The sequence below is a fragment of the Grus americana genome, chromosome 15 (assembly GCF_028858705.1).
Source record: "Grus americana isolate bGruAme1 chromosome 15, bGruAme1.mat, whole genome shotgun sequence".
In the NCBI taxonomy this organism is placed as follows: domain Eukaryota; kingdom Metazoa; phylum Chordata; class Aves; order Gruiformes; family Gruidae; genus Grus; species Grus americana.
The window spans coordinates 549,371-564,190 of NC_072866.1; the positions used below are offsets into that span (position 1 = coordinate 549,371).

The following is a 14,820-nucleotide window of genomic DNA, read 5'->3' on the forward strand; positions in this document are numbered from 1 at the left end:
GCGAGCCAAGGTTGGGACGAGAGGAGTCGAGCTCCCATCGCGGCGGTGCCTTTGTGCCCCCACGAGCTCGCCTCCCTCGGCCCTGAGCCCCACATCACCGCCGGGACCGTGAGACCAGACCCCCCAGCAGCCTTGTCCCCGGGAAGACGCAGAGGCCCGAGGGCCGCGGTGCCACCATGCACCGCACAACGCCCTGGGCAGGGCACGGCATATTTTCAGCAGACAAAAAGGGTAATACACATATACAGGTATTATCTAATTCCCTTTCTATTTTAGGTTTCCTTTTGATTATTTATTTTTTTAAATTTTAAAAAAAGACACCTTGTTTCATATGCATTTTTTTCCCCTTGGATTTGTTTCAGCAGCAGTCAGAAGTGCCCCCGCTGAGATCTGTAATGCTGCAGGATGTCACATTTCACAGCACGGTATTTGAAGTCTCTTTCAAATGCCTCAACTCATGGAGGTTAGAGTTTCTGCTGACATTGGCAGTTGATGTTAGAAATTCTCCAAGGCTGCCAGTTATTCCAGGAGGGCTCTAAAGTGCTAGGAAAGCACTTCCAAATGTTGCTGTTAAAGGTTATAAAAAGGTACTGGAAAAATCGGCACACTTCTGCCAATCCCAGCCAGACTTTTGTCTTGCCTTACGACCTCCACCCTTGCTAACACCCCTTGTCTAAGCCTCCCCTCACTTCAAAAAACTATCTGATTGGTTTGAGGCTTGTCAGAGCTTGACTCATCGCAAGGCTTTTCTGGCCGCAGTAGGTTCGAAATCAATATCAGTCCTTGCACAGAAGTGTCCAAGTGTCAGGAAAAGAGCTGACAGTCAAGTATTGGAGAAGATAATAATGAGCACAGGAATAATGAGCTATCAGCAACTGTCTTGAAAGGCCAGAATCCCACTGCAGTTCTCCTCTCCCTCAGCCCGAGCTGGACCGAAGGCTTGCGAGCCCATCACTACCAGTCTGGATGCACCTCCTAAAGCAAAAGCTTCCGCCTGTGGCCTGAGCAACACCCAAATGCATCAGACGATGCAAAGGCTCTAGTAGGTATGGCTGGGCACAGCGCTTGTAGAACCCATCTAGCCAGAACAAAGCGTCTGGAAGAACGTTGCTTTATGTGGCATGGTGCTATCCATGTCTCCAGCCAAAACCATGTGCTGTGGACTCAGCGCCCATGCAGGGAAAAGGCACAAAGGACCAGCAATGCCTCATTTTTCCTGGGTTTGATCTCTGCCCTGAGGATTTAGCCCACATGGATTCACAGCCTCACAATGGCACCAAGTCGGCGAGCTGTGATAGCCTTGTTCCGGAGCACACACAGCAGAGGGACTGCTGGGGGATCAGAATGTGATCCTCAACTTCTGCTGACACAACAGGAACCTTTTAACATGAAGAGCTGCGAGCTGAGCTGGTGGAAGCTGATGTCTAACCAGCCACGGCTGCCCAGGAGCGACGTGAACAGCAGGCAGAGGAGTGGAAATGGCTTGAGCCTGCCTCAGGCACGGGGCAGGTTAGTGTGTGCTGTATAAAACAGTGCAAAGGCTAAGACAGCTTCACACTACTGTAAGACGGTGGCAGGAGCACCTCTGTCTGGAGACTGCATGCAGGACAGCTGTGCAGTCCTCCAGGTCTCTCTGGGGACTGACAATCCCCCCCCCCCCAACAGACCTGCCTGCTCTCCCCAGTCTACCAACTGAGCACCAACAAATTTGTTGCAGGCATGGCTGTAACTGGAAGCAGCGGTTGCGCTGGAAAACGCAGCTCTTTGGTATGAGGCTCCTTCAAGGGAGTTGCAGGAAGGAATTAAAAAAAAAAAAAAAAGAGAAGTGGGGTGGTTAGTGAAGCTGCTAACCACAGTGCCAGGGAACCTCGGAGGGCACCAGGACAGCCCAGCGTCACATGCCTAACGCATCCTGTCTCCAGACTTCCTCGCCTGCGATGTACGTGGCTTGCACATACAGACCGTCATTCAGCATCAGGAAATCTGCATCGGACAAGAGAGAAAGGAAGCAGCTGTTGGAGAAACAGAAGCTGAAGCTGGCTGAAGAGCTGGGCTCAGTGGGGAAAAGCTTCTCCCCACCCCAAAATGGCAGCAGGACGGCAGGGTGGTGCCATCCTTGCTATGGCAGCTCTGCTTCATGCTTGGCTGAGATGTGGGGTCTCTCCAAAGGGCTCATGAAGCACTACCAGCACCCATGGGAAAAACTACTGGAGCAAAAGCCCAGGGCAAATCCCAGGCAGAGCTAGTCTCCCTGCGGCTCCCACCGAAGCAGGGGATGAAGATGTGTCACAGCAACCCTTGCTTTACTCCAGCACCTGGAAGCCCTCACACCGTTGTCCCCATACCAGTACCTGCTGTCCCCATACCAGTACCTGCATCTGAGTCGTAATTTAGTGTCCCTTTTTTGTGCTCAATCCCCAGGAGCTGGGCAGGATGCAGAGATGCTGCCTCCAATGCGGTCTCTACTGAGCACCCTTGGACAGAGAAGGGAGGAGATGTTAGGGCAGCAAACAGCCCTATTGTCAGAGCAGCCCAAACTCCCCTGGCTAAGACAACTGTCAACCTGGCAGGGACGTGAGCTGGAACACCCTTGCCACAGCCATATGGAGCTGGGGAGGGGAAACATCCCTACCAGAGACAGTGGGAAGAGGAGAACTGAATGCCTAGGGTATGGGGAGGGGGAAATCATTCACCTTTGTGAGAAAGGAGCAGAAGAGTTCGTGTCTCGTTAGTGCTACGGGTTAAAATGAAACCTCCCCTCAAAAAGGTGCTCATCTGAGGCCAGTGCTGCTGATCCCTGCCCTTCTTTTCATGTCTTGGCGAGAGGGAACGTGCCATGGTGGAGCAGACACAGCTGGCAAGAGCGAGACCTTTTCCCACATCAACACAGGGAGCAATAGCTTGTGGGCGAGGGTCACTTACCTGTGGCTTCTTGGAAGTGTCGCACACAGGTGTCCATGGTCGCCACACTACCGCTCAAGGTCTTTGTGCCTGGGAGAGGAACAGGATGGCACCGAGCAGGTCCCACAACTCATAGCAAGGAGAAGGGGGGGGGTGGGAAAGCAGAACGTGATCGGAAGGGTCAGAAATGCTGGGTTGCGCGAGGAGCGAGTTGAAGGGCCTGCAGCCACGGCTGCCAAGTGACAGAATGAGGCAAGAGAGCCCGTGCTGGCAGTGGAGGGACAGGCACCAGGACGTCACCCTGAAGCTCCACCACAAGACCAGCTGGACTGGGTGAAACTCTGACTCACAACACAGGCACCTGCTGCCAGAGACAGAGGAAGGGAACTGAGGATAGAATGGTCCTTCTCTGAAATACCTTCCCAGTCTCCAACTGCTTGCAGCTTAGGGAACTTGGCAAGAAGTGGCGGTTGTAATGAAGACAAGGGACAACAAATATCTGTGGGATATTCTGTCCTTTCTGACCCCGCTGGAACCTCTAGCATCCATGACACTGGGCAGTGAGGCATTCAAAGGTGTTGCAGATAGTTATAAACTGACAGATTCTTCCTCACTCCACCAAGACGGGGCACTTCCCCTCTTCACGAGGTGCCTCATTCTGCCCAGGGCAAGTCGCTGCAGAGCCATCGAGCACCAAAACCCAAGAGGGTGGCACAAGCGCCACCTCACACCGATGGGCACTGCAAGCTGTGCTGAGCTCTCCAGGAATGGGCACGAGGGGCAGCACCGTCCCCAGCGCTTTAGCAAGAGGCACTTACCTGCAATGTAGGTGTTCAGCCCATCGATCTCCACCACCTGCTGACCCAGTGTGTGCCGACCTGGTGCCAGCCCCATGCCAGCAATCGCGTCTGTCACTAGCACCAGCCCTGAGGAATGCAAAGAAAGGGGCTACGTTAGCTTTGCAGCTGATCTTGCTGCAGCTCTGAGCACCGTGCTGTGCTTGTCCTCCTAGAGAGGGGCCAAAGCGTCTCTAGCCACGTCTGACCAAAGCGAGAGGGCTAGTGGATCAGCACGCATGGCTGTGACCTCTTTCAGGCAGCCAGGGCAGTGTGCCACAGCACTTGCGTGTTTTGTGGGAGACGGCACAGCACTTGGGATGGCTGGTGACACTGCGTGGGCCCGGCTCACCTTTGGGGTGGGCTCGGTGGGCGATTCGCAGGGCGGCGGGGTTGGTGTGGATGCCATCAGAGATCATGCCATAGAAGACCCTCCGCCCAGCAGGAATCTTGTCACTTGTCAGCAGCCCCACGATCCCAGGGTCACGATGGTGGAACTGCCGAGGGGAGAGAGGACAACCTGTGGAGCATCACCGGGACTCATGGGCTGAGACCCTTCCTCTCAGGGGACGCAGCTGCCATCTCTATCAAACAGTGCCTGGCAGCTGGGCACTTCATCCTGTACTGGACAAATCTGGGCATTTCCTCAAATTTCAACAACCTTGACTCTCTTTTAGATCAAGCAGCAGAGATGTGAAGCCAAGGGTTCAGCGCTGAAACCTCATTGCAAAGCCTGTTATGAAACAAGCTGCGGAGAATATGCATCTGCGGGGAGCAGGGGAGAAAGCACCAAAAGCAATTTGAGTGCAGGGCGAGTGCCCTCAGCTACTCACCGGCAACATGGCATTGAAGAGGTGAGTGATGAAGGTAGCGCCATGCTGCACAGCCTCCTCAGCCTGGGAGAGGTTAGCCACCGAGTGACCTGGGAACAAAGACCAACGCGTGATTTTTCCGCCCATTTCTCCATTTATTTCCCTACAGGAGTGAGGACGCTGTGTCACTAGGGCTCTGCTCTGATGTTCCCCTGGGCTGAGGTGTCTGGCCATGACCGTGGGGGACTCTGGCAGTGGTGTTTCACCTGAACATGTTCACTGTTCACATCACAAACATCACAAAGGCTGCCTTGCTCCCAGCAAGTTGCCTTCAGGCTGGGCTACAGGTCCAAGGACATGCCTTTCTGCTGTCCTCAGATATATAATGGCTTTATAGAGAGCTGCCGAGGGAGTAGAGACAGCGGGGACTTCACCAAGAAAGAGTATGGGGATAAAACTACCCAGAAGAAAAATTCTGTTTTCCCCAACACGGACAGCAGCTCTAATGCTCTGTGGGCAAACTGTGCCTTTCTGTGGTTCTTTGCGTTATGTGGCTGTGAGATAAGAGATGCTCTGCTGTATGAATGCCCTTCTCACTTGAGGTTTCATTTCACCCTGAATAACTCCCCACCTCCTTTTAACAAAAAAAAAAAAAAAAGATTAATGATCAGAGGCAAAGAAGAATTTGTGAAAGACAGGACAAGAAAAACGCAGCCAGTTTTAAGTCAGTGCCAGGCAGTGGAGGGAGAGGTCTCCTACAGCACTTCTGGTTGAAAACCAGTTATCAAAACTCAACAGTAACCTTTGGAAATTATTTCACCTGTCAAACAAGGCCTAAAGCGGTTGAACTTCAGAGTTTGAACTCTTCCACATCGTCAACCTTCAATGACATCTTTATTCAAGTAAGACTGCTATTTTTTCCTGTGTACTTACAGCACCAAATGCTACCTTGTGTTAAACCGCTGGGGCTTTTCAATCAATGTGAAGTTTGGCCCTTACCATACAAAGGGCGACAGATTCGCAGCGTCAAATGAGGTCCCCCTTTGTGACAGGTCTGTCGCCTCCATATAGGCCAGGCAAAAGAACATCCCACCCATCCAGTCGCGCTGAGATGCTGTTAGAGATGCTGCAGCCCCGAGAGAGGGGCGGTCTGGCCTGTGTGGTGCGGGGGGACAGAGCCTCCCTCATCCTCCTGCAGCCCTTACCAAGTGAGACACAGATGCCCCGCTTGGTGAGTTCCCGGATCACCTCGCTGCTCCTCTTCATCTCTGGGGCCAGGGTGACTATGCGGACACAGTCCAGGGACCCGTAGGTGGCAAGCAGGTCCTGGAAGGCACCTTCCTCAAAGGTGCGGAGGCAGTGCTCCGGGTGTGCCCCTTTCTTCTCCTTGCTAATGAATGGTCCTTCCAGATGGGCCCCTGCCCAGAGAAGAACACAAAGCCATGACCCTTCCTCTCCCCACCAACCTGCTGTGTCAACCCTGCTCCAGTCAAGCTCTTGCCATTCTCCCGCAGCAAAACTCATGGCTCAGGTAACTCTGAGCTCAGCATAGTGAAAGATGCAGTGTTAGCCACCCCGCTGCTATTTCCCTGTGGGGCCCAAAAGGGCTGGAGCGGTGCGTGTATGATGGCAGAGACCATGGCAAAGGCCAGGCGCAGGTTGAGGGAGAAAGCTGGTATGTGCCCACCTGTGCACCCTTCCCATTGAGAGAGCTCCATCTCTCATCTCTGCTGTCCCTGCAGTAGCTTCTTTCCCCTCAACAGTGAACAAGATAATTGCCTACCTAGAGTAGCACCAGAGAGGATAGTGAGGGACAAAACCACTTACCCAGGATACCTGCTCCGTGGGCTCCACCATTTCTTATACTGATCTGAGGGAGAACCTAGAGAAAAGGGTTTGTCAGACACGGCACCCCAGCCACGACACCCCAGCCTGCCAAAGCAAGCCCAAACCTCGGGTCCAGAGAGAGTTTTGTAGCTGGATCACTTGGGACCGTCAGCCAAACACTGCTCGCAAAGAAGAAACCAGCTGCAAGCCCCGTTGTGCCAAGCTGGCCTGGGAGACATTGCTGTCTCAGCGGTCTAAAGGTTAAGGGCAGGAAATCCAGGGGTAGAGTCCAGCTCCTCATGCCCATGGCTTTTCTGCCAAGGCAGTTATCCTGGTCTCTGCAGACCCAGCCTTGGCCCTCTCCCCTCTTGGTACCAACCTCAGCCCTTTATGGCCCTGCAGATGAGGGGAAGAAAGTCATTTACCTGGTGGTACACAGATGGAGGAGAGGTCACCAGGGTGGGACAGAAGGAGGTCACTCCATGGGAGAGGATTTTCTGACTGACCAGGTCAATCCCTGATTTGAAGTCATCTGTAGCCAGGGAGAAGTCCACCCCAAAGCCTCCTGCACCATGAACAAAACAGAGATGAAGCTGCAGCCCCCACAGTGGACGTTTTCCCACCTGAAAATGCCGAAGAAACATTTTGCGTGACCAGAGCGAGCCGCTCCGTTTGTACAGTACTGACCAGAAGCGAAGGGCTCCACCAGCACTTCTCCGGTCCTATGTTTGCAAGGCTCTGCGAGTACAAATCCAACCAATGCTGTCCTGCTGAAGTGCTTTTCCCCACAGCATCTCAGCATTTTGCAACTTTTTATTTTGATGCACGGCAAAATCTGAGCATTCCCTACTGGAGAATGGATCTAGCTTCCAACGTAAGCTACCATAGAACAAGCCTCTCGTGACCCTCAGGCAAGAGCTGCTGCAGGTAAGGTTTGTTCCCTTGAGAAGCCCTGCTCTGTCCTCCTCACGTCCTGGAAAGGGTAGGGTGGGCATCCTGCCACGCAGGGGCAGGGACTGTGGATGAAAATGAAGTTAAGAGGAAAGCTGGGCTGAAAACCCCACCCAGCCAGAAGGGGTCAGTTACGTGACAGCAGCAACCGTGGGCAAAATTGTTCTTTTATCATTAGTTTGGTGATTCACATCTCCCCCGAGCAGCTGAAACACACTTGGTCACAGGCAGTACACACACAGCAGGGTCTGAAGGTCAGTGATGGACAAACCTGGGACCCCCCACCCCGCTGCAAGTGTGCGTGGCTTTGCCATACCGTTGATCTGGACATCAATGAAGCCCGGGGCGATGATGCTGTCCTTGCAGTCCAGCTGGATGTCAGCAGAGCCCTTCTCGTCGAAGAAGAGTTTCTCCGGGTTGAGGATCTTCCCCTCTCGCACCCACAGGTCCTCCCTGAAGGGACACACACCAAGCTCCTCTGCCATCTGCGGTGCAGCACACGGGAGCAGGTGGCCACGGCCGCAGTGACGGGTGGCCTCGGGCAGAGCAGACCCCGCTGGCACCCTCCACCATGGGGTCTCAGATGTCTACTAGGGCAACGCTGCTCTTCCAGCAGTGACACAACTGGGAGCCCTCTCTCTGCCGGGCCTCTGCTTTACAAAACTCACAGGAATGGAATTTTCATGGGCTGCCCGTCAAATGTGGTGGCGATGGCCAAGGGGCCCAGGGCTGGCAGAGGAGGCAAAACAAAAGCGGAAAAAGGGCGCAGAAATCAGGGAGCGAGGGACAGCAGGAGCGCGGGGGGTGACAGCTGAGATCTGCTGCACTGGGGGACCTGGGGACAGTCGTGGGGCGCTCCAGGTTCCAGGTCAGCTCTGCAGCCCAGCCGTGAGCCCAGCACCCCGCAGTACTCCTGGTACCCCCGGCAGCCCTCGGTACCCCTGGCATCTCTGGTATCCCCAGTATCTCTGGTACCCCCAGCATCTCTGGTACCCCCAGCAGCCCCTGGTACCCCCAGTATCTCTGGTATCCCCAGCAGGCCTGGTACCTCCTGCAGCCCCGGTACCCCCCATACCCCTGCCATCTCCGGTAACCCCCGGTACCCCCACAGCCCTCCCTCACCTCTGGAGCTGGTGGCTCCTCAGGATGCGGCAGTTGGTGAACTGGACGATGGGCGCGTCCGAGACGGATTTGTTGGACGGCATCGTGGGGCTGCGGGAGCCGGCGGGAGCGGCGGACCCGCCGGTGACCGGGGTCAGGGGCACGGTGAGCGGGGCAAGGACGCGGCTCCGGTGCGAGCGGCCGCCGCGGGAACGGGGAGCCGGTGAGGGGTGGAGGGGCCGGAGCACCGCCCCGGGGGCAGGCGGCGGGTAGGCCCGGGCCCCCGCCCCTCCCCGGGACGCCGGGCCGACGCGGTGCGGGCAGGCCCCGCCGCGGGACCCGGTCAGGGTCGGGCCCGCTGCAGCCCGCCCCCCCCCCCCTCCCTCCGCGGGGCAGCGGCGGGGACCGGGACACCCGGGGGCGGGGCCGGGGGCGGAGCGTAGAGCGGAGCGAACGCCGGCCTTACCCCGCGGCACCGGCTGGTTCCCGGTCACGTGAGCCCGCTCAGCTGACGCGGCGGGATTCCCCACCCGCCCCGCCGCACGTGAGCAGCCCCCAAGGAGCCGCCATCATGGGAGGGGCGCCGCCATCTTGAGGGGGTCGGCGGCTCCGCAGAGGCGGGACGGTCGCCGGGCTGAGGGGAGCGGGCAGGTACCGCCGCCTCGACCTTGCTTTGAAAGGCGGCGGTAGAGGAGCACCGGTGGTGGAGGAGCTTCCTTCCACAGCTGTCCTCGGCCCTGGCTGCCCCTCGGGCCTGAGGTCTCCTGCTGGCCCACCCCGGCATGGCGTCAGAGGTAGCTGTGGGGACGATACCGCAGAGAGACGCCAGCCCTTCCCTGTCCGGGAAGCCAGGGAGGTGGCAGGCCACCCCTGCCCTGCAGGCCCGGGGTCTTGCTCGGCCTGCTGCCCTCCCTCCTTACAGTGAGTGTCTCGGGGGATTTACTCTCTGGGTCTGGTTTAATCACACTAAGCATTAAATAGAAATGAATGATGTTCCCTATCAGAGCCTCCAAGGGGGTTGGCAGCAGCATATGATGGTGTTTCACTGCACGTGTAACACGGAGCTGATGGAATGCTCCTGAAAAGGTCTGACAGCAGTGTGAGCAGCGTGTGTCCTAAGGGAACCCGCCCGACCAGGGAAACCAGGTGAGCCCACCTGGTGAGCCGAGGGAAGCTGGAGAGGGGTGAGGAGGAGCTGCTGTGCTGACCGTGTGGGTGTCAACATCTGCTCGGCACAACCACTCCCCAGGACCTTCTTCCTGCCAGTCTGCACACGCCTCCTGCTGCCTCTTGCTTTATCCTCTGACAAGAAATGTTAGGGGCAAAATATTTTTCCACTGTGTCTACTGACTGCAAACTGGGGCTCCTCAGCGCAGGTGGTCTAGAGCATCACTGCTCGAGAACCATTACTCAGCCCCAGGACACATGAGTAAGCCCAAACCACCTTTATGTTCACAAGCTACTACTACAAGCTTACTACTACCTGCTGTCTTCCAGCCAAGGATCCCGCAGCCCTTAGTGAGCCATGACGCAGCTCTTGTACTAGCACTGTCACCACTAGCTGGGCAGCCATGTCACATGTCAAGGGGTGAATGCCTTCGTGGAAGGAATGTTACCTGCTATTACGTTTTATCAGCCAGAGAGGTCAGAGGAGATGAATTAGTGGTTCCTAATGGCTTGTAAGTCTGTGAATTTGTGAATAAGTAACCTTGGCTTGAATGGCCACAGTGGACTCGTTCCTCTCTGGGGAATGCCTGGAGGAACCGCTCTGCTTGCTGTGGCACACCGCACGCATATGGGACAGCACGCACACCATACCATGAGAGGCCAGCAGGCTACATCCACGGTGCAAGGAAGCAGCTCTGCAGGCCTTGCTTCATCTGCCTCGTGGGATTTACTTACCCCAGGCAGACCCAGGTGTGCGGGATGGACCCATCCCAAGGAGCAGCTCATCCTTGCCCCCGAGAGCTGGTAGACAAGTGTTGCAAAGCATGTACCTGCTTGGAAATCTGGCTGGGCACAATAATAATTACACTAACAAAATTAAATTTGAACTGTTTATTGGCTCAGGCAAAGTAAGGTTTCTGGAGACCCCCCCTTCGCTGTTCCTTTCTCAGTCTCAGCAACAGGGAAGGAGTTCACTGCAAGCTGGACAGGTAAGTCATTACTTCTTTTACATGTTACTTTCTAAGCTGATAGCCTTGCTGTAGGCAGGCTCTAAGGTCATTTGGCAAGTCAGCAGCAGCCTGGGAGAGAAGACAGAAAGCTTGTACTGTGCTCTGCAGCCAGGCTCCTGCCTTTTCTCTCCAGCAGTCTGTGCCACCGGTGTCCTCATGCCTGCAGTCTCTGTGGTCAGAAGGGCAACAGCATCCAATCTCCAAAACATTAAAGGCAAGTACTACACTTTATTAAAATTAAAGCCAGTGTCCCCAACAGCCTAAGCATTTACTCCTAAACATCTGCTGGCAGACGCTTCCATTTCCCCTCCATCCTCTGCTCCGCAGGGACTGATGTGTGCTGCAGCAGCCTCCACCTAGCACTTGCACTCGCATGTTTATGCCATTTGATGTCTCGCGGTATCGCAGAGGGAGTCAAGTGTCCCATCAAGGACTGTGTCTAGGCAGGGTGCTGATGAGAGCTCTGCTGATGAATCACACTGAGAAAAGATAAATGATGGGGAATGTAATTGTGCATGAATGTAACATCCCCGTCTGGGCAGGAATTGAATTTTAATGAGGTTTTATGCTGTACTTATCATTCCCTGATGTCAGCTAAAACCCACCTTACTGTCAGCAGGATGCCAGTAAAGGCCCCTGAAATGGAGAGCTGGGAATGGTGTTAGTTGGGGCCAGGAAAACTACATGCAGCACTGTTTTGGGAATTTGAGGCCAAGAATGGCTTCAGGCGGGTTTTCCTCACCACGGCTGAAATCACCCATGTCTGGGGCACCCAGCAGCATATTGGTGGGAATGATGTGTGGCTTCAGCACAGGTGAAGTTGAGGAGACTCCAAAACTGGAAGATGAGAAAATGAATCCTAAAAGCAGATCTCAGGCCTGCTTGTTTGAGCAAATGACTCTGCGAGGAAGGAAGTACCTTTCAAGCTGCTGAATTCAGATGTCAGAAGGCTTATCCAGCACCCAAACCGCCTGCGGCCAAAACAGGGCACTTTCATACGAACACACATGCTAACGGATGCATGACAGTAACTTTTCTTGGCAGTGGAAGAGACATCTAGGTAAATGCAAGTACTGACTGCTTACAAACAGGAACATCCACTATAAAAGGTGCTGCCACGGGGTCTACCCCACTGACAGCTTCACCTGCCCTTCGGCGACAGAGAGCCAACGTTTTTCTAGGCTGCAAGCCCCCAAGCAAACCACTGAATCAGAATGCTGAAAATGGCCTGGACCTCCCTCTGCACTGCTGGGAAGAACAGAACAGCCTGTGCTGAGATGAAAGGTATGGAAATTTGCCTCATCGATGCTGTAGGTATGTCACCCAGCCCAACTTTATGTCATGTATCTGTCTGCTTAAGTCTTATCCCTTAGGATGGTCTCCTTTTATTTCTCAGCATTAAATTAACCCTGTCTTGCATCACCAATAATTGCACACTCTTCCTTTAAAAATTGCATGTTCTTTCTCTCTGCTGCCCCAGTAATAGGCTGAGGGAATCACAAGCTGTAGTTTCACTTGCATTTTCTTTAGCAAAATTTTTTTCTTCAGGTTGAGTTATTTTTAACCTGGCTCAATTCCAAAATTAGATTCACTGCCTGGTGGCATGAGAAGTTGTACCAGCGTGCTTGGGAGAAACAAGGAAGTGCGTGCTACAGACATGAAGGAAGGTGCAGAGGGCTTGGGCTAGCACTGCTGCCAAATGAAGCACTGGTGGAGCTGCAGCCTTGGCTTCTAATTTTTCATGTGTGTTCACAAAGAGGTCTAAGAAGTTGTCCTAATGCACACAAGAGCCAGGGAGGCTGTTTACATCTACGAGTTGAGAACACGCTGCCCATCTTGGGAATATACGTGATTTCCTAAGATTTCTCCTCAGCCTACCTTACGTAGACAAAGCCATTAGGTGTAAGTGGTTGTTATCACGCTCTGCCACCTGAGGTCACCCCTTTACCCTCTCCCAGTGGCAAGGGAGGAAAACACAGATCCAATAGCACCGACAGGACAGTTCAAAGTGCCAAAGAAGGGTCCAGGACTGAAACGGACACCAGTATCCCCTTGGTAAATCCAGAAGAGCCAGGACTCGAGCCTTGTCATGAGTGCATCTCGTCCCCTCAGCAAAAGGAGGATGGCAAACACAAGCCACTGATTCTCCAGGAGCTTCGTCCTGCCCTCCTGCTACCCAGCTCCTACTCTCATGGGCCATCGAGAACTGTCAATGGTCTGTGGAAACCTTGTGGGAGGCACCCTGGACCTTCCAGTTTGGCTCCCAGAGAGCTTTGGGCCTTACACTGTACGGATGTGGGAGGATTTTTTCTGTGTGCTTTAGCACCGTGATACAGGAACTAGCTCCACAGAAACTCAGTGATATGAGTTGCAAAGCTGTGACTGTCTCAGGAGCTAAACGAAGCATGGACTGCAGAGAAATTGAACAGCATTCATCAGTGAGTAACAGGAACACAAATGGAGAAGCTTTTCAGGACACAATCCTTTGACCCTGAAACAGAAAATTCCCACTCCAGGACAAGTGGCACTGGGAAGACTTACTCTGGGTTTAATTTAATTATGTTGAGAGAAGAAGATGGCAGCTAATACCTGTAGAGCAGAAAGAGATACACTAAGAGTGGTAAGTCCTGTGTGTCAGAGAGAGAGGTAATTCTCACCTGAGGAGCAGTGACGGTTTGTACAGTAAGGCTGGATGGAAACAGCAAAAAGCCATAAAATCAGTATCTCCATGGTTAGACTGCAAAGGAAACAAGGTTCACTGAGAGTTGTTTTCATTAGATCTGCTGTTACCCTGTAGCTGAAAACAGCGGCTTAGTTTCTGGGATCAGTTTCTCTTAATGAGGTTTTTATTTCCCCAACGCTTATTTACTTTTCCAGGTTGCTACGCTTCTCTGTAAACCAGGTCTCCCAAGGAAAGACAATCCTTGAGCAATCACAGATAAAATCCTACTACTTAAAAATCCTTCTCCAACAGAGCAGTAAAAAAAAAAAAAAATAGAAAAAACCTGCAGCATCTGAAAAAAACACAAAACCAAACCAATATGAAAGAGTTAAAAAGAGAAAGGTCAGCAAGCTCTGTGAAGGCAGTCTATGCAGGCAGCATCTGGCAGCAGGCATCCCTTAACCTTACCTAGCCTGACCCAACTGCTAATGGCCATTTACCCTCAGCTGCTGCTGCAGAGCCACCCTGCTCCTTTCCCTCTGCAGGGCTGACTCACTCTGCAGTGCACACTCACCAGCACGCAATCTGCCACGTTAGAGAGGATTGTTCATGTGCCAGCAGACGCCACCTCTTTTAATCAGGCACTCTACAAGTCTCATTTCACACTCTGAGGCTGCCTGTTCCCCTCTTCCAAACCAAAGTCAATCCCTGCCAGATGGGACTGCGCTCTGATCTAGCACACTGCTGTCAGTAAATGAAGGGACAGGACCAAAAAGTCTGTAATTTTCCTAATGCCCTGAATCACTTGAGAAATTTGCTGATGCAATAGCATCAGTGAAGGGCTTGAAATGCGAGTTTTCACCTGGGAGTCATCAATGAGGATCTAGAGCATCACTGTCAGAAAACGCTTGGCCGAGGCAACATGCTCAGATTGTTAATTTTACTCCCAATGTATTCGCCAGTACTCAGTACAAAGCAATCCTCCGCCCATGCATGCTAACCCCAGCTTTTTTTTTTGTGCTCTGTTCTCCTGACTTACCTGGCTTTATATAGTAACGAGAAAGGCTTGATGTTCCAAGGCATGAACCAAAATGCCACGATGGGATTTTTGCATTTGGTTACGTAAGTATCCATCACCATCCTGAACTACAATGGGATCTTACGAGTTCCTTTAGCTGGTGCCTTTAAATTGCTTATTTCTCTTAGAGACGAGAGCTACCACCAGCATTTAGTTGCCCTCTAGATGCAATTTGCTCATAGTCTTGTAAATTGGCAAAAAATAAGGTTGGCAGCAGGCTCCCCTTAGAGAAGGTAAAACCAGATCTTAAACATTTTTGCAGCCCCAGCCAGGACCTCCTCCTGTCTTGCTACACAAGCAAAATACAATGCCTCTCACTAGAACTGCAAGATGCACGTGGCACACCTTCCAGAGCCTGAATTCATGATTTACCCTCTCCCAGCTGCAAGCTCTATCAGATTCTGCACAGAAGTACTGGGAAGGCACTCACTGCAATCAGTGCTGAGAGAGAATTATGCTTGAGTTTCCATAGATG

General features: G+C 53.2%; 1 protein-coding gene across 3 annotated transcripts; it reads right to left on the bottom strand.

Moving 5' to 3' along the window:
• Positions 1-254: 254 nt before the first annotated feature.
• AMDHD2 (amidohydrolase domain containing 2) lies at positions 255-8,922 on the bottom strand. 3 transcript variants are annotated; one of them, XM_054843641.1, is made up of 11 exons: positions 8,450-8,921; positions 7,644-7,780; positions 6,802-6,941; positions 6,377-6,431; positions 5,755-5,967; positions 4,571-4,659; positions 4,090-4,234; positions 3,720-3,827; positions 2,923-2,991; positions 2,373-2,474; positions 255-1,983 (listed from the first exon to the last, which is right to left on the bottom strand). In XM_054843641.1, exons 1-11 carry the CDS (start codon positions 8,530-8,532, stop codon positions 1,895-1,897), a joined length of 1,230 nt encoding a protein of 409 aa, XP_054699616.1. In that variant the 5' UTR covers positions 8,533-8,921; the 3' UTR covers positions 255-1,894. The 3 variants fall into 3 exon arrangements, with proteins under 3 accessions (XP_054699616.1, XP_054699618.1, XP_054699617.1); XM_054843643.1 differs by lacking the exon at positions 5,755-5,967 and having other exon boundaries at positions 8,450-8,922; XM_054843642.1 differs by lacking the exon at positions 2,373-2,474 and having other exon boundaries at positions 8,450-8,922.
• Between the last annotated feature and the right edge of the window lie 5,898 nt (positions 8,923-14,820).